Below are 26,766 nucleotides of genomic sequence, written 5' to 3'. Positions count from 1 at the left end.
GTCAGCCAAGGCTACATAGGAAAACTTTGTCTCATTCATAAATAAATAAATAAATAAATAAATAAATAAATAAATAAAGCAAGCAACAGGAAGGAAAGAAGGAAGGTAGGAGAAGGAAGAAAGGAGAAGAGGGAAAGAGGGAGGGAGGGAGGGAGGGAGGGAGGAACAAACTCAAATCTTTGAACTAAAATCACCTAACTAGACTTTCTTAATATGGCTATAGACATTCACCTCTATAGTGACTAATTATTTCATGACATAGCTATAGACATTCTTTCATGACTATTCATAACGATACTGTTTTTCCTTCCGTGGGGTAATAAAATTTTTCTTCAGAAATATTTTAGAATAGTAAAGCCTGAAACCATTTTTCAAAAAGATTTCTCTTTTGAGAGAAGACAGAATGGCGGCTTAAATAAAAGGTTCCCTGTGGTCTCAGCATTTGAAGTCTTGTTCCCAGTTAATGGTACTGTTTGTGGAGGCTCAGAGGGTGTGGCATTAATAAAGGAAGTATGTCACTTGGAGGGCAGCTCTGGGAGTTTAAAACTAGAACCATTTCTAGCCTGCCCTCTCTGCTTCCTGCTTGTGGTCCAAGGTTGAGTCCCCATCTTTATGCTCCTGGTGCCTTCGTTCTACCATTGTGGATCTAATCTTCTAGAAGTGTTAAGTCCAGACAAATGCTCTCTTCAGAAAGTTGCCTTGGTCTTAATGTTACCATAGCAACAGAAAACTAACCAACACAGACAGTCCATGACAAGATCATCATTGGACAGCAGAATATTGGGGAAGACTGAAATCTGTGGAAGAAATGGGCAAATTCCAGATTAGCCAAGTGACATTAGTTTATGACTAATTGTTAGTCATAATAACTAGTATCATTATGTATTAGTCAGCTTTTGCTATGTAAAGCTGCAATAACAAGCAGCCCCAAGCATCTTCAACACTTCGTTCTTGCTAACACTACATGTCATAGCAATTTCCTGTGGCTGTGTTACATATGTCTTTTCCATTCCAGGAAATTGCTTTTCCTTAGACTTATGGCAAAGAAAAAAAAAAGAACAATACCCATACCAAGCAATGACTCTTAAAGCTACCAAGTCGATACAGAGTATGCCCCATTAGACCACTGTCTAAAGCATGCCCCGTGGCCAAGCTCCACGTCAGTATAACAGGAAACCACATCTCTCTTGCAAGTGGACACTATAAGTCACAGAGCAATGGCTGTGAGATTAAGCAAGCAACTGTAACAATAGACAGTTCACCACACTGACACTGGACAAACCACTTCACCTTGGTTTCTCATCTGTGAAATGAGTCAAGTCCAATGAACAGGAGTTCTCTGCCCTATCTTACCCACGGAGAGCCACTGCTATCTAAAAAAAAAACTTAGAACTAAGAAGTCAGGAGACCAACAGTGCTCAGAAGTTTAGGGGGTGAGAGCTACAGAGAAGAGACTTGGGGAGAGATAGAGCCCAGTATGCTACACAGTATTCCCAGGCCATATGCACCAGAGAAAGAATTCAGAGTTGGAAGAAAGGCCTAAGGGGAGACGCTGGCTTACACAGAGAGAGTCCACACTAAAGGAGAGATCACAGGAGTTTTCAGAATGACTTGCATCTTTCAGATTCATGCAGCATCTCGTGGTCAAGCTTAATGAGGGGGAAGACCATTCAAAATCCAGGCAGGGGAAAAGTGGGGGAATTTCCAAATGAGCTGAGGCGGGAGGTTACAGGAAAAAGTTTATCCCCCTATCAGTCCTTATGTGGGAATTTGGGTAGCCATGATGCCAGATACAGGACAGTCAATTATTCTACAGGGTTAATAATACAGAGGTACTATTAGACTGAAGTGAAGGACAACCACAGCCCACTCTGTCGGCCATGCTGGTCCTTAACCACTGTGGCCAAGTCTTGGTTTTCCCTGTTTGAGCGGTGAGGTGATGCACTTGCTCCATCTAACCCTGGGCCCGAATAAACACTCAGTAATTAGAAACTCTTACTAATGCCAGAACAGGCCCCAGAGAGCAGAAGATCACGTGTTTCAAAGCAACATTTGCCCTGATGCCAGAGGTGATAACCCATGCCTCCTGTAGAAGTCTTGCATTTCATTTTTGGTTTCCATGTGGGGATGCAGGTTAGTGTTTTACTCTGGGGAAGCTGTAGAGTTCATCTCTCCTGGCTCTGTCTGTAAAGAATTTGCAATTCTCTTCTCAGGACCCATAGAAATACAGGGTGCAGAGGCAAGTGCTATACCACTGAGCTACATCTCTCCCCTCCCAGCCCTCCCGGCCGAGTATTTGTGTTTGTCCTGATCATCAGCCTTGTGCTGCTCCAGTGCCTGGAGTGACAGTCCCTTCCTGCTGGTCTAGCTTTGGAAGGCTCACAGAGTGTTGGTTTATCAGTCCCACTTTCAAAGTGAGAAAACAGAGGCTCAGTGGGATTAAGCATTCCACCTAGTGCAGTCAAGGGCTGACTCTGAAAGCACAAAGACGTGTAGCTACATAGCAATTTCTAAAAATGATAAATGTATGTGGTTCACAGCCATGTTGGCTTCCCTGATCTTTGGACCACAGGTTATTCCAGCAAAAGGCTCTGTCCATGCACAGGGAGACCCTCAGAAGGCAAGCCCAGAAGGGTAGGTAGGTACCCTTTTCAAGATGTATCCCCATTTTATGTGTGGAGGGTGTTTCTAGCAATCAAGTTCAGTCCACCCTCCTACTGGAGGGCGTGTCATCAATTACTTGGAAATGGGATGAATAATTAAACAGACCGCTCTCTATAGAGAGTTGTGCGTCTGGCTCCCAGTGAAAGGCTAACAGTGACAGTAGCCCTGGGTTTTGGAGCAGCTTGTTATGTGGTTGTCTCTTCAGACTTTCAGAGTCAGGCCTTGATTGCACAAGGTGGAATGCGTAACCCCACTGAGCCTCTACTTTCTCACCTTGGAAGTGGGCCCGATGCTTTGTGAATCTTCCTAAGCTAAGCCAACAGGAAGGGACTCCATCCCTCCAGGGACTGGAGCTGGTGAAAATAAACCAGGACAAACGCAAATAACCAACAAGGAGGGCTGGGGTGCAGCCCAGCGGTAGAGCCCTTGCCTCTCAGATAACAAAACCTGCTGGGAGAACAAGAAGAAACTGCGGGGAGAGGCGGAGGCTCAGCTCATTGCCAGCCAAGGCAACTGCTCTCTAACATTAAATGCCATGCCCCCCCCCACCGCCCTTTTCCTTTATATTGGCAGAACTATGAAAGTCTGATAATGTCAGAATCTTGGAAAGGCACAGCGACACAAGAGCATGCACGTGCTGTTGGTGTGAGGGGACAAACACTATGAAGAACATTTGGCAAAAAATCTATTAAAAGCTGAATCACGATAGCCCATGGCCAAATCATTTTCAGGAACTAGAAAAACACTTACATATGTGTGAGACATATGTGTAATTCTAGAATGGACCATAAATGTGCCTGCACCAAGTGGGGCCCTATGCTAGAGAGAGCCACTCTGCAGAACTCCACAGAGACAGTTTACACGCGCGACTTCTGGCAGTAGAGGGGGCATCAGAAGAGCCAGTAAAAAGCTCTTTCTTCTTAGCCGTGGTGTGTAATTTATTTTAATTAGCTGATACTTTTGCATCTTCCACAAACTTTTTTTTTTTAACTACAGCAAGACAGGTCACCCATGGTTGGTCACAAAGTCCAGTTAACTCTAGTATCAGGAATGAATGTGGCCATGGTTACAGACATAGACCTGAGGCAGGTCCCACTCCCCACTGACCCCATGAACCCCTAGGTGATTTCTCTCTCCTCCAAGAAAACTGTGTGCCACATCTGGCTTGAGGCTGTTCTAATGGCCTGGAGAGGTTAAGCCCTTTCCCGGTGGTGATAATTAACATTTTTAATGTAGGTGATTTACAGCCACTGACATTAACTATGCTCTTACCCATTTTCAGTAGGGGGTGAATAGAGGCAAAGCCCTTAGGGGTGGAGGAAGAGGGTGCTCCAGGCTCCAACATAAACCAAGGAACCAGGACCAGGTTCTCAACTCAGAAAGAAGGGTGGGAGGGACAGAATATGATACAATGTTTAAAACATATGTCAGCATGACAAGACGATTTCTTCTTTACTGGAAGCTTAAACCTTTACTGGAAGCTTCCAGAACCTTCACTCGGCTCCTTCTAAACTCAAGGGCAGAATCCACGTCCACGTGTATAGAACAGACCTACCTATGTCCACAGAGGGAGCAACTGACCACTGACGGCCACCAGACGAAGAAATATGCATGCCACCAAGAGCCCATTCTGAGCTGGGCTGGGTGTGGTGGAGCACACCACCAGGAGGTGGAAGAGAGGGATAGGGGAGTGGGAGGGGGTTCAAATCCAGCCTGAGCTATATAGAGCAAAACTCCCCACTCACACCCCAAAGGCTATTCTAAGCCATGTGCTGTTTCTTACACTAAGAAATCTCAGAGACACAAGTCATAAGACATGGCCATCACTCTCCATGTAGAGATGGAGGATTAGAGAGGATTCCACCCTAATGTTTTCTATTCGCTCATTGTCACCAGAGATACAGGATCTGCTCTAAGAGCCTTCACTCCCCCCCCCCCGAACTTCTCATGATCTACTGTGATGTCATGATCTACTGTGATGTCATGATCTACTGTGATGTCACGATCTACTGTGATGTCACGATCTACTGTGATGTCACGATCTACAGTGATGTCACGATCTACAGTGATGGCTTCGTGAGTTACTTTGGTGACTGCTTGTACATTCGCTGTCTAGTCTCACCTAGAACGTAAGTTACTTGAGAGACCTGGACTTTATGTCACTTGCTCACTGAAGTGGCTCTAGGATCTGGCACACAGTAGGTGCTTTTCTAATGAGGCTCCATGAATATTTTATAACTTGGAAAATGAGAACACCTCCCGAAATAGCGCCAGAAGCCTGACAGAGTGCCTGGCAGGAGGTGCAGCTTACTGACAGAGATGGTAACAAAGAGAGGGGATGAGAAATGGCCATCCTGGAGGAGCCACTCCTGCTCCCATGAGCAGACAAGCTTAAGATTTGACCAGGATTTTTTGCTGTGACTTTGTGGACTCCTCACAAGTTACAATTCCCATGCCTGTGGTCCTTCAGTGGGAAAGGATACTTTTACCCCATACTTGACCTTAGCTGTGACAATACTCTCTATTAGTAACTGGCTTAGAAATAAGTCCCGTAACTTCCTCTTTTATTTTAAAAAAGGTGGGGGTGGGAACTGAACTCTGAACTTCCTCCTGCTAACCACAGCTTACTACTGCCTTTTACTTTGGTGAAAATGCTGTCAGTTAAATAATAACCGGTCTCCTGATTGGTGCTGACAGCAGGTCTCTATGCGCGATTTCTTTCTGAAATATCGCTCACTGTGAGCAACCTTTATTCAGTAAAGAAACCTGACCAGCAGCTCTCACTGGAAAGGAGTCCACCGCGAAGCCACCCACCCGGGCCGTGGACTGCTACCATTCACGGAGGGGGCACTTCCCAAATGAGGCTGAGTCCAATCAACCTTCAACTCTCAAGTGTGTGTCGCTGTCAGAGACCCTGAGCAGAGGCCACATTTACCAGCTTCGCGGTGTGGGGAACGACTTAACCACCTGGGCATCAATTTCCTCCAAGAAAGACCCTGTTTCTTGTACGGTCAAGCAAGATTCAGCCAGATTGTCTCTCTGTGGAGAACAAACATAAACTGTGGGCATTTTTTTTTTAAGTCAAAGCAAATGAAAGCAGATTCTGATGGGGACATAGAAAGTTGAAAGGAGGGAGTGACAGTTTTACAGTTTTTACCCTGAAAACAGACTGAAGTCGGCAGTTACAGCTCCAAATTTAAAAGATAAAAATAAAACAACAACAAAAAAATCTAGGCAGAGGAGACGGCTCACTCAGTAAAGTGTGTAGCACACAGGCTTGAGGACAGAGCTTTATCTCCACACTCACGTAAAAGCCAGGCTTGAGGGTGTGCAGCCCTAAGGAGGCAGGTCCTGGGCTCACCGGCCAGCCAACTTAGACTACATGGAAATCTGAGAAATGAAACCTGAGGTTATCCTCTGGCATCCACACGTGTGCGCACGCACACACACACACACACACACACTACACACACATGAACGCACACACGCACCACACAAACACATAATTTTTTTTTTTAAGTTCTGGAGTTTGTATCAAAAAGACAGATTCCAGGTCACCAATAGCTGCTAGATAGTTACTAGAGAGCTAGTAGATAATAGATAACTAAGAGATAGCTAATAATTACATCAAAAGTTACACCAAAAGAAGAGCATTACAATTGCAGTCTGTGTGCAATCCTGCCCAAGAGTCTAATGAACTCAGGAACCGTGTGTGCATTAGGGCAGCCTTGAAGAAGACAAGGATAAAACTCAGAACAGAGCTGGCATCTGAGCTGATATTCCACAAATGACAAACTAGTCAAGCCAATGACCTGATTTATTTAAGAACAACAACAACAAAAAACAAACAAACAAACAAAAACAAGCAAAACCATTCCTCACTGAAACACAACAAAATCCATAGTTCCCACAACATAATAGTCACAATGTCCAGTGGACAGTCTTAAATTACTTGATGTATGAAAAGTATCTAAGGAGAGATAACTCAACTTCAAGGGACAGTTAATCAAGCGAGGCATTCGGAGAGGAAAAACCACTCCTATTATATTATGGCAACCATCCGAAATTTCAGGAGAGGTATTGCATTCAGCTGCAAGTAATAGAAATGACTTATCTTGAAATGACTCAAGAAAATTGTCTAAAACAAAATTTTCAAGTTTCTCTCCACCTTTTCTCACGTCTGCTCAGCACGCCAACCCTGTCCCTCTGACAACAGACAACTGCCACAGCTCTATGCATAATGTAGGTACCACACGAAGTTCTTACAACAAATCCTTGACCCATGTTCCCCTCTCCTTTGTACATCATTCTCTAACAATATGGTTCGTGTGTGTGTGTGTGTGTGTGTGTGTGTGTGTGTGTGTGTGTGTGTGTGTGTGTATGTGAAGGTCGTCAGTGGATATGAGCTTTTGAAGGTCCAAGAAAGAGACACCAGTGAAGAAGAAAAAATTTGGGAAGATCCTGAATCTTTGACGAGCCTGTTAAGTAACTGATTACCTCCACTCTGGAAGGAACAACTTACCTCCTAACGCTTGTTAAAGTGTTTATTATTAAGAGCCAAAGAATCCTTAAATAAATGGAAAGTTTTTAAAGTATTTATTTATTTATTCATATGAGTGCTGTATTTGCATGTATGCTAGCATGACAGAAGGCATCAGATCCCACCATAAATGGTTGTGAACCATCATGTCGTTCCTGGGAATTGAACTCGAGACTTTTGGAACAGCAGTCAGTACTCTTAACCGCTGAGCCATCTCTGCAGCCCCATAAATAAATTTTTTTAAAAAAACTCTAGAATTGGAAAACATAGTAACATTTTATATAAATAGAACACAAGCATGAAAAAGATAATGAAAGTGATAATTAAGTCTCCACCGGGAGTGTGGTGGCCCCTGACTCTGATGCCAGCACTCAAGGGCAGGAGGAACGGAAATTCCAAGCTATTCTGAGCTACATAGTGAGTCCTTGTCTCAAAAAAAAAAAATTACAGGGGATGTGAGGGGGAGAAGAAGAGAGGGAGAGGAAGAAGAAGAAAAGCAGGAGGGAGTTTTAAAATATACTAACTCCAAACTCCAACAGTCCCCCACTCACTAGAAGAATTGTTTTTAATTAAATCTCATGTTTAATGTCATACTTCATTAGAACCTTTGAGTACCTCCAGGAATATGGTTTAGATACTTGTAAATATCTCTTAGACTATTAGTTACTTTCATACCTGCATCTCTGCAGTCACATAAAGAAACAGAACAAGAGGACAAAGTTTGCGCTCACAGTTTCCAAGCATTTCAGTTCATTATTGCTAACATGGGAAACTGTAACTTGTATTATAACTCCCGGATTGTGGCTTCCTGATTTGTCTGTATTCACAGTCACCTCTGGATACATATAACCTGGGTATACCACAGGTGTCTCAAACTTAACATAGTCAGTACAGAAATTAGTGTCCTTCCTCAAGCTCAGCCCTGAGGGGGAAGGAACCCTCTTCTCCAAATCACTCTACCTCAAGGTTGCTGCCTTCGAATTTGATTGCAACCTCTACGAACGGTCGATCCTACCCTGGACATTTGCACAGGAGAAGACAGAAGCTGAGGGCAGAAAAATCTGCACGAGGCCACAGGGTTGAATTCACATTCAATTTCCGTTCCTTCCGAGTTCGGGGGAGCAGGGGGTCCTCAGACAAGAGTCTTCACCCGGGCTCTACCCTGCCACACATTTCCACTGTGCTCTCTCCTCTCCTCTGCCTTCCTCAGGCCCCATCCCTACTCAGTTTCTCTAGTTTCCCCCTCTCACTTAACTTAACACTCAGTCTGGGCCAGCAAGATGGCTCAGTGGGTAAAGGTGCTTGCTGCCAAGCCTGATGTCCTGAGTTAGACCCCTGGGTCCCACGTGGTAGAAGGAGAGAACAACTCCCACAAAGTTCCCTTCTGACTTCCACATGCCTCTCATGGCACAAACGTGTGTGCGCGCACACACACACACACACACACACACACACACACACTAATAGTAGTAATAAGAATAATACAAATATGATTATTAATTTAAAAAAGATGGCAGTCTCTAACCTTGGGAAGAGCTGAGCTCATCTTTGAACCTAGAAGCCGTTTTGTCAGGGTTCCTTGCTTTCTCCCTACCCATCAAGATCTCCTCTCCAAGTCAGCCTGAAGCCAGGATCTTCACCACATTCTTTCCTCCGGTGTCTCGTCCCCCTTGCTCCTCTTCCCGCCTTGCCCACATTCCTCCTCTTCCTCCTCCTCCTCCTCCTCCTCCTCCTCCACCTCCTCCTCCTCTCCCTCAAACCACAGATACCAGCTTAGCCCCCGTGTCAGCCTCCCAGAGCTGTGACATGAGCTGTGCCCTCTCCTCTGCCCCTGCCCACCCCCCAGCTATCGTGGGTGTGCCGTAGACCCTGGCTTATGAGTCTGTCCACCACCGTGCTTGAGGGAAGAAGCACACATTGTGTCTTACTTCCCCTATACTACACCAGGTAGGTGAACATGCCAGATAGACCACCCTGTGCCACCAGCCCCTGTTATTATGGGTGGGATTGGGGAAAGAGCTCAGACTTCCCACATCAGATCCCACACCCAGCTATGCCTCCTCCCACATCTTGGCCAAAGACTGCTGCCAATGAACCTGTATGTCTAGGAACATGGCTACCTTGGTTGGTCACTCTGTTCACATAAAGAGACGCCCCAATGTATGGAGGTTCAAGCTACGGAGGGCGTTGCTCTACTTTATGTTGGTACGAAAGCAAACAGAGAATTCTCTAAGACCCCATTTTGAACTTGGAACTGTGATCCTTGTCCAGCATATGTAGCTTCATACGATGCTGCAGTAACACTCAATGCAGTGTGCTGGTGGCTAAGCTGTGCTGTTCCATAGGTTAATGGCATTGACTTTCAACTTCAAAGTATTTACAATTCACAGTGGGGCTGTTGATATGTAACCTGCTCATAAGTCAAATAAACATCTGTCCTTCTTAGCTTTGAGGTCCTGGGCAGGCCACTTAACACCTCTTGACCCCAGCTGCCTTGCAGAATTACTAATGGGCTTGCCTCCTGTCCTGCTACGGGCCTTCAGCGAGATGTGTGGCACATCCTTTCAGCTCAGCTCTGTGGGGAAGTATTAGGTCCCACTAAAGCACCTACTGTATGCAATCCCTCTCCTTCCAAATGACTCAGGAACTTGGATCGCACTCAAGATACCCTCCTAGCAGAACACTTGGGCCTGAAGAACTCAGCTGACCGTAGCCATAGGAATATTGAGAAGCTTGAAAACAGCGTTCTAAACTCCTCACACACACTAAGACTAAAATCTACTGAGGTTCAAGCTTCCTCGGCTGGGGAGACTGAACCGGAAACGTTGTTCTTTCCAGACTTCCCCTTAAGTGCTGCCTGTTTCCCTCTTGATGGCTGCTGCAGGCTGCCTGTGCCTCCTTTTCCGTCCTGGGCCATCTTGTACCTTTCACTTTGGTGTCTGGAAACTCAAACTCTGATTCAAAGAGCCTTGACTTCAGTCTGGGTTCTGCGATTCTTTTAAGAAATGCTTCTCTTCTCTGAGCCAGTTCTCTCACGTGTGAATGAGGATAATATTATTGGCAGATCTTAGTGGAAGGTGAAGACTCGACGGGGTAAAATTTGTGAAATGACCAGCTCATTGAAAGCATTCAAACATTAGGAGCTTCCTCATCATTGTCATCATCGTCATCACCACCACCATCATCATCACCATCAACACCATCATCATAACCATCACCACCATCAATACTGTCAACACCAGCAGCAGCAGCAGCAGCATCCTCATGATCATCATCACCATCAACAGTCATCAACACCACCGTCACCATCATCAAGACCATCATCAGCATCATCGCCATAGTCACTGCCACCATCACTGTTGCCTCCTCACTTCCAGCGCACTACCTTCCCTTTAAACAATCCTGAAACTCGGTCTGTGTTTGGATCGTAACTGTGTATATGCTTGGAAAAACTCTCAAGTCTTTGTGGTTCCATTTTTCTCAGCATGTTCCAAGAACAGTAGCAGCGGCTGCTGCATGGGGCTGATGCACTGATTAAATAAGTTAATATATGTAAAGTACTTAGAACAGTGCCAGGCACATAGTGAGCACTCAGTAAATGTCAGCCTGAGTCAGCTGCAGTAAGAATCTTACTTGAGGATGTCCAGGAAATGGAAAATTCCTTTGACTCATCTGTCCAACAAATTAGGCCCTTCTAGGGACTGCAGAATCAATCTCTCTCCTTCCCTCTCTCCCTCTCTCTCTCCTCTCTCCCCCTCTCTTCATTTTCTCTTTGCCCTCCCTCCCTCCCACTCTCCTCTCTCTTTCTCTCTTCCTCTCTCTAGCCCTCCCTCTGTCCTCCCTCCTTCTCTCCTCTCCCCACCTCCATTTTCTCTTTCTGCTCTCCCCCTCCCTCCCACTCTCCTTTCTCTTTTCCTCTCTCCCCCTCCCTCTGTCCCTCCCTCCTTCTCTCCTCTCTCCCCCTCCCTCTGTCCCTCCCTCCTTCTCTCCTCTGCTCTCCCCCTCCCTCTGTCCCTCCCTCCTTCTCTCCTCTGCTCTCCCCCTCCCTCAACTCTTTTTCATCACCACCTCCCTAACCCTGATTTCATTTTTTTTTTCTTGGACTTGACTTTTTGTCCCATCTGCAGCATTCTGGCCCCCCGTGGTCCCTGGGCCCCAAATCAGAGAAAGCCAGAAGGGAAAGAGAATGAGGCCAGCTGTCATTGGGGCTGCCACCTACCCAGGGACAGCAGAGAATATAAACACAGTGAATTCAAGCTCCAGCTGGAGGCAGTCCTCTGCAGAGTCCCACCTCAGGGACCTGACCCACCTTGATGCTGGCACACTGTGTGTGCCACCCCTCCCGACTGCTCTGTGCGCCCCTACACACCTCTCCTCCCTCCGGGAAGGTTCTGCTTATAAAACACTTCTTGGGCAGCCCACGTTACCCCCATAAGCAGTTCCTTCTCTTTGCAATCTCTGGACACCTCTTGTCACAGCAACCTGACACTTAACCCCAGCAGAAGTTCAGGCCAGGCTGGTCTACCAAAACCACTCATTCCATTTGTAAAGATGTGATACACTATACTTAACATTCAATTTGGAGGAAAAAGGAACTTGTCTGCGATATGTTAGTGTTCAAGGAAGATGACCAAAATAATCTTGGGGTAGTGTGTTAGAGTGAGAGGATAATTCTAATTATGAAGAATTCAAAACAATGCATTTGTATCCCTAAAAATAAATTAAGCCTCCACAGTCCACGGGCCGACGTCATGAGCCTCCAAGGCTGCTTCTTCTTGATGCTCTTCAGATTGACTTTCAAACCATGCTGTCTACCCACGGTAGAAACACCATTTATGTCTGGCCCAGTTCACCTGAGCCTACATAGGAACACACGAAATAAAAAATTCATGAAGCCATACTTACCCTTCCCAAGGCTGAGGCATTCTGATAGTTTTCCTATTCTGATTTTTCATAGTGTACCTAACTTACTAAATTGATTTCGTGGCCCTCCAGTGAGTGGTAAACCACATCAGTGAAAACCAAATGTAGAAGAGGAGCTGGGGAGATGGGTCGGTTGTAAAATGCTGATGCCCCCATAGTCTGTAAATCTCTCTATGTCTCTGTGTGTGTGCATGCGTGTGTGTACATGTGTGTGCATGTGTATGTGAGTGTTTGTATGTGTATGTGTGTGCATGGCTGTGCCTGTGTGTGAGTGTGTGCACATGTATGTGCATGAGTGTGTGGGTACATGTGTGTGTGAGTGTGTGTGTGTGTGTGTGTGTGTGTGTGTGTGTGTTGTTTTCCTGGAGATCAAATGCAGGATCTTGTGTACTCTAAGCAAATGATCTACCACTCAGCTTTCTTCTCAGTCACCCCTGCTCGACACACACACTCTTAGTCCTAACAAAACTCCCCAGCCTCAGCCATGGGACCAGCTTTGTCTCCTATTCTGGAGATACCTCCCTTTCCTAACAAAACGCCCCAGCCTCAGCCTTGGGACCAGCTCTGTCTCCTATTCTGATGGCTGCACCACCTCCCTTTCCTACTTCCCCAGTGCCTTATGGGCATCAAGTTATTCATCCAGTGACCCACCCTCATGCAGTTGTCCTCAATGATACCAGCCAGGGGGTGTGGGAGGAGAGCTGAGACTGGTGCCCATTAGGACATCTTCACAGGGACATTCTGAGACCATCTCTGCCTTCTCAGCACTAACATGCAGCAAGCATTCATATGCTCTCTGTATGCCCCAGTCTTATCTAATCCAATGGCACCCTGGGAAAGCAGACTCAAGCATTGTCTTCATTTCAGAGACAAAAACCAAAAGACTGCAAGTAAGTAAAACACCCAAGGCCCTGCATGTGATCAGTGACGAGGCAGGTGTCTGACCTATGACCTTAACCAGGGGGGCACAAGACCATGTCTGCATCCCTGCACTCTTCTACAGTCCCACAGGCCAGAGGGTATCATACAAACTCCCTTGCATGTCTGTCTCCTCAGGAGCAGAGGCATGTGCTCCTCGCTCTGACTCTCACACTCTGGATACAGTGCCAAGTGTTTGGGGGTAACTGATTATAGAATCCAGTGGTAATAGTGGAAGAATCAAATGTCCTAAGCTCTTGGCTGTACTCATACAGCATCTCACTCGGCTCCATCAGTTCCCTGTAAGGACCATCTTACCAGGTATGAGCAGTAAGCATTTCCACTGTGGCCTGCTGTAGGCTCAAGTTCATTTTGGGAAACAGACACTAAACTGGAACATGTTTCAGAGACACATTAAAACTGGTGTGCTAGATTCCAAAGACGTCCCAAATTATTCACAGCTTCCCCCCATCAAAAGCAAGGTCTATTCTCTCTTCTATTTTTTTTCCTTTTTTTTTTTTTTTCCCGAGAGTGAGCTTACACTTTGCTTCTGCTAAGAGAAGAAGGCCCTCCCCCACCTCTGAGTGTCCCCTCAACTCATGTGTGGGGAATGTACCCACCACTTCATGCCTAAGCTGGGAGTGACCCACTAGATAATAAAGAAAAACCTCCCATGTCCCACACATCCCAAGTGAGGCTCAAGTTCGTGGTTAAGACCAGCCAAGAACACACAAACTGCCAGGTTGAGCCCAGCCCAACTTAATGACCCCAGGAAATAGTACTCACCAAAATCACTTTATTTTACTCTACCAGTCTCTGTTATGCAATATGAATCATTGATTTGGGAGGCTGGGAGGAAAACTTACATATAAAGAATGATAAATAAAAGTACCCTTGCCTAGCCCTGAATCAACCATAGTGTTCAGGATGCCTACACACATAAATCCTAGTCTTTAAGAACTAGAAAGATGGCTCAAGCAAGTAAACACTCTTAGAAAAGGTCCAGCACTACATCGGGTTGTTCATAACCACCTTTAAACACCAGCTTTAAGTAACCTGACGCCCTCTTCTGGCCTCCACAGACACCTGCATTTCCATGCACATACACATATACACACAATTAAAGCTCAAACAAATCTTATTTTTGACAACCTGTTTATTGAGAGAGCCAGAAAATCTAACAAGAACCAGATTGTTCTAACTGCTAAAAACAGTAAGAATGCTACCTTATCTCACTCTTTAAAAACAGACAGATAAGGATGTAAAGTGAATAACTAAATTAATTCAAGGGGGGAGGGACAGACAGAACTTGCTTTCCCCACAAAGTGTACCAGGTAAGGTACAGGGATACAATGTTTCACATCACAGTTTGGCTCGTCAAGTGCGAGAGAAGACAGGATACATAGCTATAAGAGAAGACAGAAAACCATAACTTTGGAGGCTGAGGAAAGATCTATTGTGTTCACCAAAACCTGTTTCCCTTTACTCCTAAAGGCAGACCTGGTCACTCATTCTGCCCACCCTTTTCTTGCCTCCCCCCACGCCCCCTGCAGCCAATGTTGCCCTGTGCCCCAGTTCTGATCCACAGATGTGAGCAGAAGTAGCAGGTGTCCCTCCAGAGCAGAACGGTTGTGGAATGAATGTGTTTTCTCACATGCTCTCTCCCCAACTCACTGGTCCAAGGAGAGAGAGCTCTAGGGCCCTACATGAAAACTGCCTGGTCAGGATCACCTTCGTGGAGGGTTGGGGTGATGTCTCTGATGCAAATGAGATGCAAATGTTCTGTTAAACCTCAGAGACTCTGAGCCTTATCCATTACAGTAGCTTTAAGAGATCCCCACTAATACCTTGACTAATAGAGAGTTTTACATTTTTAAGTTCTAAATATAGTTTGTGAACTCCAGTTCTCCAAGCATTAACAGAACTAAATTATTGGGTGGGAAAATTGTCAGAATGCCCTGGCTTCTTTATTATCGTTTTCAGCAGCTAGGCAACATTGAAACAGGAAGCAGATGTCACCCCTAAGGAGACAAACAGCACCATCCTTCAATGGTGACGCCAGAAGGTGCCTGTCTCCCAGAAAGATGTCACTTCCGTATGCAGAGCTGAAAAGCCCCAGCTAACATTTTTCAAGACCAGCCTCAGTAGCTTAGAAGCCTGGGTCTTCTGGCCAAGTGTCATTGGTGTGTGGCTGAGGAAGGAGAATGGCAAGCCTGAGGTCAGACGGGGCTAGCAAGACTCTGTCTTCAGGAAGTAAAATAAGGACTTCCTGGGTAAAATGGCTAACAAGCAGCTACATCCCGTGGCGTGGTGAACGCCAAGCAAAGCATCGGAATCACAAAGGACAGATAGTCTCTGCCCAGAAGAGAGAAAGCGAGGAGAGCACTGGGAAGCAGTCACCCAGGAGAAGACCCTGGAGAGCATAGACAAGCGAAGCCTGAGCCATACAAAGGCTTCAGAAACAAGGTCTTAGGTGCCCCTCCCCAGCAGGAGGAGAATCAAAGGCTTTGTATGAAAGGTAGGTAAGGTGGCCCTGGTCAATAGAGGCCAACAGTCTTACTCATGGATGAAACCCCAGTTCTCATGACCCTCAAACCCAAACTAGCAGTCTCAGTGTGGCAGTGACCTCTCTGGTGTCACAGGTCAGCAGTGGAGAGGAGACATGGTTTCTACTCCTTGTGTGTGCCTCAAAGGGCTGCCATCAGTTACCATATTGAAAGGGATCTTGCTTCAAATTGAGCTATGAAGGCAGGAGAGGTAACTTAAAAAAAAAAAAAAAAAAAAAGGAACAATCACAAGGCAGAGATCCTGGCTTCGATCCTGCCACTGCCTGAGAATGGGAGACAGTCAGGGGAGACGGCCCTGGAGAGAAAAATCAGACTGGCTTCAGGAAGTTTAGGCAATGAAGATCATGATGATGGTGAGTTCAGGGCTAGCCTGGGCTGTTCAGGGCCAGCCTGGGCTATTCAGTGAGGCTTTGTCTGAAACACACACATAAACACACAGAGGGAAGTAGAGAGAGAGTGGAAGGGAAAGAAATTGTATGTATATGCATTCTAACGAGTGGTCCCCACCAATACAAAGGACAGGGCGGTTCCCAACCTAAGAACTAACCATAACAATCATAAAACACCATCTTTCAGATTGCAGCTTCCAGCTCCTACATGCTGTTCGCAAGTATCTTCAGCCCTGAAGAGACCAAAAAAAAAAAAAAAAAAATCCTTGGAAAGGTAAAAGAACTGACACTGAAAAGGAGAGATAGATACAGCCCAGATCTCAGGAGGTGGAGACAGAAGGATTGGGAGTTCAAACACAGCATCGGCAAGTTAGAGGCCTGGAGGCTGGTCTGGACTACGGGAGATCAGTACCAACCACCAAGGGAACAAAGAGAAAGGAAAAGTGAAGAATCAGAAATCTGTTTGACGTTGAAATGCTATCAATACAGTCTCAAAAGTGGGCAGATGGGGACTCACCCACCGGTCTCAATTCAACTAATGAAAGTACCACTGGGCAGACAGCCTGACACTCAGCCCTTCTCACATCACCTCTCTTGTCCCTGCTGAGCTGTGCTCTCTCAGCTCCATGGTCAGCTGCCAAGCAGGCAGGGTCAGCACGTCCACTCCCCAGTCATCTCCTGACAGGGAGGACTCATCTCACAGCCCCAGAAAGGACAAGGAGAGGACCTAACCAAGAAGAGCGACACCCGCCATGCATGAACGGCCTTCTGTGTGTCAACCAAGATGACCATGGGACACTTGACAAGAGCCCCGGAAACCAGATCCCCTGTCCCTATGAGGAAACAGAAGCCTCGAGAGGCTAAGTCAAGGTCCATAGTCAGAGACCAAGATTTAAGCCACCCCCCCCACCTCTTTGGGCATGTGTACATGTGCATATATGTACATACAAGTGTGTATGTCCACACGCACGTGGAAGGCAAAGGAGGATGTTCAGTGTCCTGCTCCATCAGTCTCCACTTTATTCCTCTGAGACAGTCTCTCACTGAACCTGGAGCTACGCTGGTGGTCAGCAAGCTGCAGAGATCCTTGTCTCTGCCCCGTGCAACTCTTAGGTTACTAGCATTCAAACTCAGTCTCTCATACTTGCACAGCAGGCCCTCTTACGAAGCTCCACGGCCCTCAGTCAAAACCTTTTCTGTCCCCCAAGCACATACCTGTCACCATTGCCCCACACGTGCTCCATCAGCATGTGCTGTTGGGTGATTGGCAGCAGCACGGGGAGAGAGAGAAGTGGGAGGATTCCTTTCAGAGGAAGAATCATTTCTATGGTCCTCTGTGCCAAAAGGACGCAATGAAAGAGAAGCATCCCTATTGTTAGCACCACAAAAATAACCCAGCAACCACCACCACCACCACCACCACCACCCCAAAATAAAACAGTCAACAATATGGTGGACAAGAAATTCCAAATGTCTCTTTAGGATTCAAAACATACCAGTGGTCCCTGCGCACTCAGCTGCTGGGTCCCTATCACCCTTCAGTAGCTGTGTCCTCCATCCCAGCTGACCTCCAAAGCCTGGAACTTCAGGATTTGAGTCACAGCTGATTGTTTCAAACGGCATCTCATGCTGGATCGAAGGCATTTGGCCACTTCACTATGAACACCCCTGCCACACACACACACACACACACACACACACACACACCACCTTAAGACAATGACAACAAACACTTCCTAGTGGCCAGGCTGCCCATATCAGAGCCAAACATTAGGGCATGACTCTGTGACCATCATCTCCCACCAACTCCTCCCACACACCCTTCTTCCTGTTCCCTGCAGGCACCCTGTTCTCAATCCTCCATAGCTCCACATGTACTCTCTTCTGTCCCCACCCCCTTGTCACTCTAGGAACTCCTACTCTTATGGTAAAACTGTTCTCAAATGTCACCTCATCTATGTAATCCTCTCTACCTCTCTCCAAGGAATAGTGAGGCCACACTAAGTGTTTTTACACCCTTTGTAGAGCACTTTGAATCAGAACTAACCAGTCATGTGATATACTTCCTTCACAAGAACTGTGTCATCTTTCTCTTCAACGTCCTTACTGCAGTGTAGCTGTGTACTATGTGTTCATTCTACACTCTCTATATTCTTGTCCTTCTATTTTGATGCTAATTCCATGAAGGTGGGTACTGTGTTTCCTACTCTGCTTCCAATGCCTAGAACAGCACCCTATATGTGGTAGGATCTCAATGCACGAGTATATAACTGAGATGGATGGAGGAAGAACTAGGCAAACAGCAGGATGGGTATTCTCTTCTTAGAATTATGTTTTACCTGCCCTCAGGAAACAGAGTCATGGAGAGACAGAATCATTGGTGGCATATGCCTGTAATCTCACCACTCAGAAGGCAGAAGGCTGAGACATCTGGATCTCTGAGCTTCCTCCAGCACATCCAAGAACTTCCAAGAAAATCACTGAAGTGCCCCTTGCCTGGTCACAAGGAAGTGCAGCTAGTACTAAACTAAAGGCAGGGTAGAACAAGACTGACTCAATGGTAGGTAACTGTGGAAAACAAATGAATCATCAAAGAAGCAAGGTGCTCTGCAGGAACAAATGAAAATGCCCTCCCGCTCTCACTGAGAATACTCTGTGGGTATTTACCAGGTTGCAGGTCTGTGTAGTCATTAAAGACATGTTAGCTCCAACGTGAAACACTCTCCCAAATGAAATCAGAAAGATGGGAAGAGAGCCAACACAGCATCTTTCTCCATGTGTGCTTCAATGCTGTTAACAGTGAAACTACTTCAAAAATATCACTTCCAAAAGAGAAAGAAACTGTAAGGCAGAGGACTGGTACCATATAGTATCTGGGGCCATGCACGCAGCCTCAAGTCCCTGAAACTGGATTTCAGCTGACAAATCCCTTGATGCCCACTCTTTCTTTGTATTTACATTCACATCTACCAGCTGACTTGATCTACCACCCCTGGAATTGTCTATTTTCTCTGCTTTAGAACAGCCACCTCAAACTGTAACCCCTAGACAAAAAGGAAGTCAGCTCATTATCTGAGTTACTGTGGAGATCTGGAACTTTCTGGCTGTCACGCTAAGACTTCATCTTGAGATCCCTTGTCTAAGAACTCTCTCCTGATAGGAAACAGGAGAGAAATAGAAAGCTGGGGGCTCCCCCAAGAATGTCTCTGAGATTATGCATATCTTTACATACATCACAATACAGGTTATTAGCGCTGGATCCTTGACAACTCAGAATGGAGAGTGAGAATTTGGGCTGCTTCATTCTTAAATGGAATGATCCCAACTCTACCTTGAAACATTACATAGGTTACCCTCTCATGAAACATTCTTGTAGCATCTGATAGATTTCCATCAAGGTAAAATTAAATCTTGGTTAAAAAAAAAAAAATCACTGTGGTAAGTCATATCTCCCCTTCCTATACTACCACATGAGAAATCTTCACAGTAGCTTTCACTGTTGGGCACTGTCACCTAAAATTATTCCATACACATAGAAGTTAGTTACTAGATACGTCTTTAAAGGATGCTTGGATGGATAGAAGGGTCAGTGAGTGGAAGGATGGATGCATGCATGCATGCATGCATGAATGGATATGTGGGAAAGTAGGTAAACGGGTGTGTATGGTTAAAAGACAAATTTCCTACAGGACTTTCAAGCAGACATCACACTTCCAAATGTCACACGTAAACACTGGGGATGTTGTAGTCTCCATAAAAAAGGCCTAACATTCCATCTATGGAACATCACACAGCTTCAACTAGAGAGACTGGATGAATGAAGTCAATAATTTCATACTACAAAAAAAAAAAGAAGAAGAAGAAGAAGAAGAAAATCTGGGAAATGGCCAGGGTCCTAGCATTGGAAAGCATCAACCTAGGAGGTGAATTTTCTAGCTCATCCTGCTGCCTACCAAGAACAAACTGGTTTGCAGAATCAAGAGACCAGACATGAGTTTGAAATGGTACTTGATGATGGGACTCCCCCTGGCTAAAACGTAGCACCATGCATAATCTCAAATTTATGACATACAGATCTGTTTTTATATGTGTGTGCACATGTCAGGTAGGGAAAGAAACAGAGGCAGAATGGAAGAGAAATGGGGAGAGGCAGAGAAAGACTCCAATATCAACATGGATGTAAGTCATTTTCTTTTTAAGATTATTTTTTATTATCTTGAATTATGTGTATGGGGCGGTGCACATACATGTGAATGCAGGTGCCTACAGAGACTGGAAGCATAGCGTCCCCCCTTGGAGGTGCGATTGTGTGAGTCACCTGCTGTGAGTCACCTGCTGTGGGTCACCTGCTGTGGGTGACAGAACCCGACTCTGGGTCCTCTGCAGAAGCAGTGCACTCTCTGAGCCACTAAGCCACCTCTCCAGCCCTATATACATTAACTTCAAATGCTCGGCTATCTCTGACCAGTCGCACTCTTGTGGCTTTTCACACTGACTCCGATGCACTATTAACATGCTTCATCTGGTCAGGTAGGGCCTGGAGAATCACTAGTATTGGAAATAATATAGTTTTGCATTAGTGTCAAAGAACTTGTTTATCACACCAACCATCTTTCCAAAGGTCATATTTTCGGTATTTACTTGGGAAGGTGTTCCACTGTTCAGTAACAAAGCTTCAGGGGGAGGGGAAGAGCCACTTAAGGCCATGGTTACCACTTTGCAGTGTGACTTGCTGATTCTCAGTCGACTGAGAACGTTCAACCCATACTACTCTGTAACAATATAAGCACACAGAGACAGGTGTGGCCACAATAAAATTACCTTTGAGTTAATAATTCCCATGTCCTTTTGTCTTTCAAGGTGGGGGATAGCACCCAAGACCTTGCATGTACTTCCACTGAGCCACCTCTAACCCCAATTCATATAATTGTTGATTGTTGTTTTAATTGCATATTCTAATCTGTATATGTTAACGATAAACTACATTAAAACTTGTATTCTATAGCGTATCTATTGAGGGAAGACGACAACTGTAGGTTCACATGACACTTAGTTTTCTCTTTTTTTTTAAAATAATTCAAACAAGAAGCTAAAAACATGTTTTTGAATTCACCAAGGGAAGGGAAAGGGGCTTCCTTGTTAGAGTCATTAAGTCTAGTTCTTTATAGTCAGAAAAACCGTGGCCCCGGGCTTTTTGAGAGTCCAAGGCAAGTTCAGATCTTTCTCATGAGGGAAACCGTGCGCTCTGGGTCCAGACACTAAAGTATATACTGGCTGATATTACCCGAAGTCTCATAGAAACACACCCATGTGAGCACATGAAACAGGCACAGTCATTTCCCGAGTCCCAGTCAGCTCTGCCCTGCTTCGGCACATTTTCCCACCACTAATCAAGTACTGCCGATCATCTTACTTTGAGTTGTTTAGGTAGATATTTCTCCTTACCTACTTACTTTACCCCAGAGCTCTACAAAGGAGACACTGTGTCCTCTTTCACCAAGATGGTGAGCAAGGTTACAGTGTAGGGAAGGACCCCCCCCCCCAAGGTCACACCGTGAGCAGATAGAAGATCAGGGATCAGAGTCCAAGTCTGTCTGGTTCCAATCAAGTGCTTTAAAAAATCTAGATCTGAACATCTTAAAGCTTCTCTATTCCTACTGAGATAACTTCCTTTAACAAAAAAAAAAAAGTTTCCTCTCTGCCAAACTGCAAAGTCTTTCTTTGGATAAAAGTTGAATTCCTCCCAGTGATTAGTGAGTTGATTAGAATTTAAGCACAGCGTGCAGGTTCTAGGATTGTTAAAAGAATGCCTTGGAGAAAGAAAGGTTTGTCCTGTGGTATAATGGGTCCCATTTCTAAACCAAAATTGTGTGCAATTTCACAAGAGGGATCCTCTGTCAGCAGAGGCATTATCAAAGAAAGAGGGAGGAGAGGTGGGTAAGTCAGTGGCAGTTAACCGAGAGCTTTGTCCTTTAGCTGTACAAAAGCAAGAAGTCTATTCTTAAGAAAGCTTCCCAAGTCTATAAAAGTCTGTAGTTCCCTGTGGTTCCTGGATGATCTGTCCTGTGCTCCAATTTCCATGACAGCTACTGGAGCATTGGGACAGTGGCAAGGGCTTCTTAATCTTGGGATCCTCCCACACCCTCCTGAGGGGTTAGCCAATCTCTGCTTCCACCACCTTTGAGATGGAAAGACCCCTCCCTCCACTGTTGACTGGGAGCCTGTTACCTAAGCTGAACACTACTGTCCTGTAGGTTTGCTTGCAACAAGGCGTGGACATGCGTTGGGTTCCACTCTAGCCAATAAATAGAGTATATAGCAAAGTCTCTCAAGGCAGCATCCCTAAGAACCACTGAAAATGATGTATCTTTTGACTTATTTTGTCCCGTTCCTGTTCCAGCTGGCTAAAAGGAGGCCTGATGCCTGGAGAATCCAGTATCTTCTTGAGCTGTGAGATAACTATTGCTCCCTAGGACAGCAGCATAGAAAACTGAAGGACCAGACCTCTGAACTGTTGACTTAGGTAAAAGAATAAACTCTGTTCGTTTTCTATTATAATGTTCGTCCTATTTAAGTAAATTCACTTTAAGGTAAGATATCATGCACCAGGTACTGAAAATAATCATATAAAAGGAGCTCATCTGTGGTTCCAGAATTAGTCCCAAGCAACACTGTGTACCAGGGATAAACTCCCTCCCCGCCTTCTGGGCTGTGCCCCACACTAAGCAGCTCAGTTCAGGGCCCATCATCAATCTGCACCACCTCCTCTTCCCCCTACCCACTCCAAGTCAGATGGCCAGATGTTCAGAGAGCTAAGGAGTGAAAAAATGAAAAGAGAAATGATTTTGAAAATACCTATCGCCCCTCCCCTTTCCTTTTGTTCCCTGGAACCCAGGGAGTCGAACGCACGAGGCACTATGCCAGCTTCGAAAAAAGTCTTATCCCTAAAGTTGATCATACTTCTTGAAAACTTTCATTCTGATTTTTTTCTCATTGTGCCAAAAAAAAAAAAAAAAAATTCCTAGGCTTTGAATAAAAGGATCTCCTGCTCCATATGTGCCGTCCCCCGCACATTCCAAAGCTGACTTTCCCAGCCATCAATAACAGCAGAGCAGGTGGTACAGGAGAGCCACAGAAGCAGTGTTTTAAAAATCACCCCTGACCTCGGCAAGAGACAAAAACAGAAACCAATTCATGCAAGTGAAAGGCAACCTCACAGATTCCACAGTCCCAACACCGATCCACTCTCGGTGAGAGTGAGATGAAGTTCTAGAAAACCATCCAGACGGTGCCACCTGCCTGACTCGTTGCCACCGGCAGGGACTTTGCAGTCCTTCCATGTGCTGTGTAAAACTGAGGCTCCAGATCTCAGCAGAGGAGGCTAGAAACTTCCTGTCCCACTCCAGAACTCAGTAAAAGCCTTCAGCTTAGGGCAGCCAGGCCCATGCACGTCCCAAAGCCACCTCTGAGCACTGGGGTCTTTTGATTATGCATGCAGCGCAATGGTCCAAGGCAGTTATCCATGGGCACTACTGTCTCACTTCAAGTCAGTCCACACCCACATGCTTTCCTCTCCAGATTTAAGGCCAGTTCACAGGGTGGAGGACGGCAACTCAACCCTGAGAATACCTGTATTCCCAACACCTGGGAGACTAATACAGGAAGACAGAAGAACATCCGGGTCAAGGTCAGTCTGGCCACAAAGTGAATCTGAGTGGGAACACGGAAGGGGGAGATAGGAAGGGGAAGGAAAAGGTAGGAGGGGAAGGTGCTAGGAAGAGAAGATACAGAACCACTTCTGACCAAACCTAAAGGGAGAGGGGCGAAACAAACCAGTAAATTCAAGAGGCTAAGAGGGTCAGAAGTAGGAGACCAGTGTTGCACAGAGGCAAAGCTGTGAGTGTCTGCTCTGGTAAACGGGTGACTTCAGTTCCAAATGATCGATTCAGCATGAAAGTAGAATCAGTATTCAACAAGTTGAATGTCGTGTGTGTTTGTGTGTGTGTGTGTGTGTGAGAGAGAGAGAAAGAGAGAGAGAGACAGACAGACAGACAGACAGACAGATGACAGTCAGACAGACAGACAGAGATAGAGAGACAGACAGAGACAGAGACAGAGACAGAGACAGAGACAGAGACAGAGACAGAGACAGAGACAGAGGGGACAGAGAGAGAAATTCACAAACTATTTATAGCATTCTAAGAGTTAAACAAAACCACATCTATAGAAATAAAATTTAAAACCTATCTTTCCCCCTCTCCCATTTTGTGTCAGAGCCTCTCTGGCACAAAGCAAGCGCTCTCCTGAGCTACATTCCTCAGTCCACAGTCCATCTTGTAGGCACAAACCCTAGATATAAGAGAGGCCACCAAGTCTCTGATATTTGATTAGGCACCCCTGGTTGAAATCATGGCTCTCGAGCCAGAATCAAGAACCCAGGTAAGCAGTCTCTTGGAGTCCTTCTTGTGCCTCCTCAGATGTTAAAAAGGTCAACCTCAGGCAGGATCCCAGAGGCACCCCATCTGGAACCTCCCCTTTCAAAGAGAGAGGAGGCCCAGGGGAAACCACAGTCACTTCTCTAGGGGGATACACCATCTGCAGAGGAGGCAGCCACCTGCAAAGCAGGGCAAAGAGGCAGACCCTCCTACTGGGAGATAAGGGAGCAAGAAAGGGCTGGAATTAGGAAGAAAGAGGTTCCCTCCACACACAAGAGTCCTTGAAGACATTTCATTTCTTAAGCAGAGCTGGTGGTCCCAAGAGAATGCTCAGATGGCAGTGGGATGGATGCACTTTTTGACTTAGGGCCTTCCAGGAGCTCCACTGCCCTTTCTTGGATGGTGCATCATTGGCCCAAATACACACCCCTTAAAAGGACCCTTCTGTGGTGAAGGATTCCTAGCCTGGGAGGTCACTCTGACAGGCAGGATTACTTCACTCTGCCTAACTCGGCCACGTCTTTGAAGTCTGTATTACTCTCTCTTCCCACCATCGGCATCCACAGCACCACAAAGCCTACCTTGACACTGGAATCCCTGCTTCCCGAAGCCCCTGTAAAAGCACAAGGAGGAGTATCAGTCTGAGGGGTCCAGTTACCAGCTAGTTTCACACAGTCACCCTCTCCCTTCCCACTGTCCCTGTACCCTAGGGGCAACCTCCTAGCTACAATCCAGTCTCCAAGGTGTCTTCCACCTTGGATGGGATTGGGAGGTACACTACCCTACCGGAGCTTGGCAGTAACCCCCACCTCACATCTCCCCTGCAGTACAGAGGAGACCACGACCACCAGGTGGCAGAATGCGAGGGTGCATTTCCGTCCGGGTGGGGGCGGAAGGCGGGCTGGATATCTGCCTAAGGAGATGCCGGGAGTACCCTCTAGGAAAGAGAAAAGGACCTGTCTAGAGGGAGGATGAGAGGGACTTCACCACGGTGGTATCCCCTGAGGGGCTAGGGGGCGGGAGGAAAGATCGCCCCATGTCTGGAGGGGCAAAGGGAAGAAAGGGGCCCTGTAGCGACGTGAGGGTGAGGACCAAGGAATGAAAGGGGAGCTCAGGACTCTGGAGGAGAAGTAAGAGATAGCCCAGGGCACTGCTCTAGGGACGCAGAGGGAAGGATGCTCCACGCCCCGGGGAAGTAGAGGACACCCCAGGGAGCTGCCCCGGAAAGGAGGGGTGAGGGTGAGAGCTCCTCGAGCCCGGAAGAAGGCAGAAAGATCGGGAACCCCAGGCGAGAAAGACACCCGCGGAGCTGCCCTGCCGAGGAGGGACAGCCACACTGCGTCCTGAGCCAGGTGTCGAAAAGGCGCCTGCAGCGCTGTCCCTAGGCGCTCGGGCGACAGAGTGCAAGAGGGCAGGAGGTGCCTGGCGGCCAGCCGTCTGGGACCAGAGGACCCAGCACCTGAGGGACTGGCCATCCGGGATCGCAGGGCAGAAGGGTCCAGCGGGATGGGGATGATCACACGGCTCCTCCCCCCGGGGGCAACAACAGGGGTCCCCATGCGTGTCGCTGCCCTCTAGGGCCCCAGGCAGGTGGCCCGCGCGGCGCACTCTCACCAGATGAAGTCGGTGCAGTGGCTGCAGAAGGTGGGCTGCTTGAAGAAGCGGGCGGTGAATTTGTGGTTCTTCACCTCGTGCACGTTCTTCTGCCGGAGGGCGCCTTTGCGGGCGAAGCGCACCGTGCTCTCCTCGCCCTCGCTCGGCGGCGGCCCCGCAGCCGGGTCAGCCATCTTGCGCGCGCGGGGACTGGGGGGAGCCCCGAGAGGTGGCGGCCCCGGGGCGGCGGGACCGCGGGGCTGCAAGCCCGGAGAGGCGCGGGACTAGGCGGCCGCTGCTGCCGCCCGGGGACCGCAGGGCCGCGCTGCCCCTTCGCGCCGGCTCTGGCGGCGGCCGCGCGCGCGTAGCTGGGCTGTCACTCGCCCAGCTGCTGCTGCTGGTCCAGCTGTGCTTGGCACCGCTGGCCCCAGCTGCGGGGGAGGGAGGCGGAGCCCCAGTATAACCCCGCCTCCTTCATTTGCATGGAGCCCAGGCCCCGCCCAGAGCGCCAGCTGCTTTACATATCGGCACCACCAGCAAAGACACACACACACACACACACACACACACACACACGTACACCGCAACCCGCAGGCCTCCCAGCCAAGTGTTCTTAGCTGCAGCGCTGCGGCGCGAGGACCGCAGACTGCGCTGGACAGATCTGAGCCGCGCCCCTGGCACCCTGTCCTAGGCCCTGGGGTGCGTTAAGATGAGCACCTCGGGTGACCCAGCAATGA

General features: G+C 47.1%; 1 protein-coding gene across 2 annotated transcripts in view; it reads right to left on the bottom strand.

Moving 5' to 3' along the window:
* The window catches only part of Prkcb (protein kinase C beta), a 339,591-nt gene extending 313,140 nt beyond the window's left edge, over nucleotides 1-26,451 (bottom strand). Inside the window, exons 1-2 of one of the 2 annotated variants that reach the window (XM_021195974.2) lie at nucleotides 26,051-26,451; nucleotides 25,018-25,049 (exon numbers count right to left, since the gene is read on the bottom strand). In XM_021195974.2, the coding sequence (XP_021051633.1) occupies nucleotides 25,018-25,049; nucleotides 26,051-26,223 (205 nt within the window). In that variant the 5' untranslated portion in view covers nucleotides 26,224-26,451. The remainder of the gene's footprint in view (nucleotides 1-25,017; nucleotides 25,050-26,050) is intronic. The other variant, XM_021195965.2, reaches the window with a different exon arrangement.
* Nucleotides 26,452-26,766: the final 315 nt, after the last annotated feature.

The sequence above is a fragment of the Mus pahari genome, chromosome 1 (assembly GCF_900095145.1).
Source record: "Mus pahari chromosome 1, PAHARI_EIJ_v1.1, whole genome shotgun sequence".
NCBI classification, from domain to species: Eukaryota; Metazoa; Chordata; class Mammalia; order Rodentia; family Muridae; genus Mus; species Mus pahari.
This window is presented reverse-complemented; position numbering and strand designations above follow the sequence as displayed.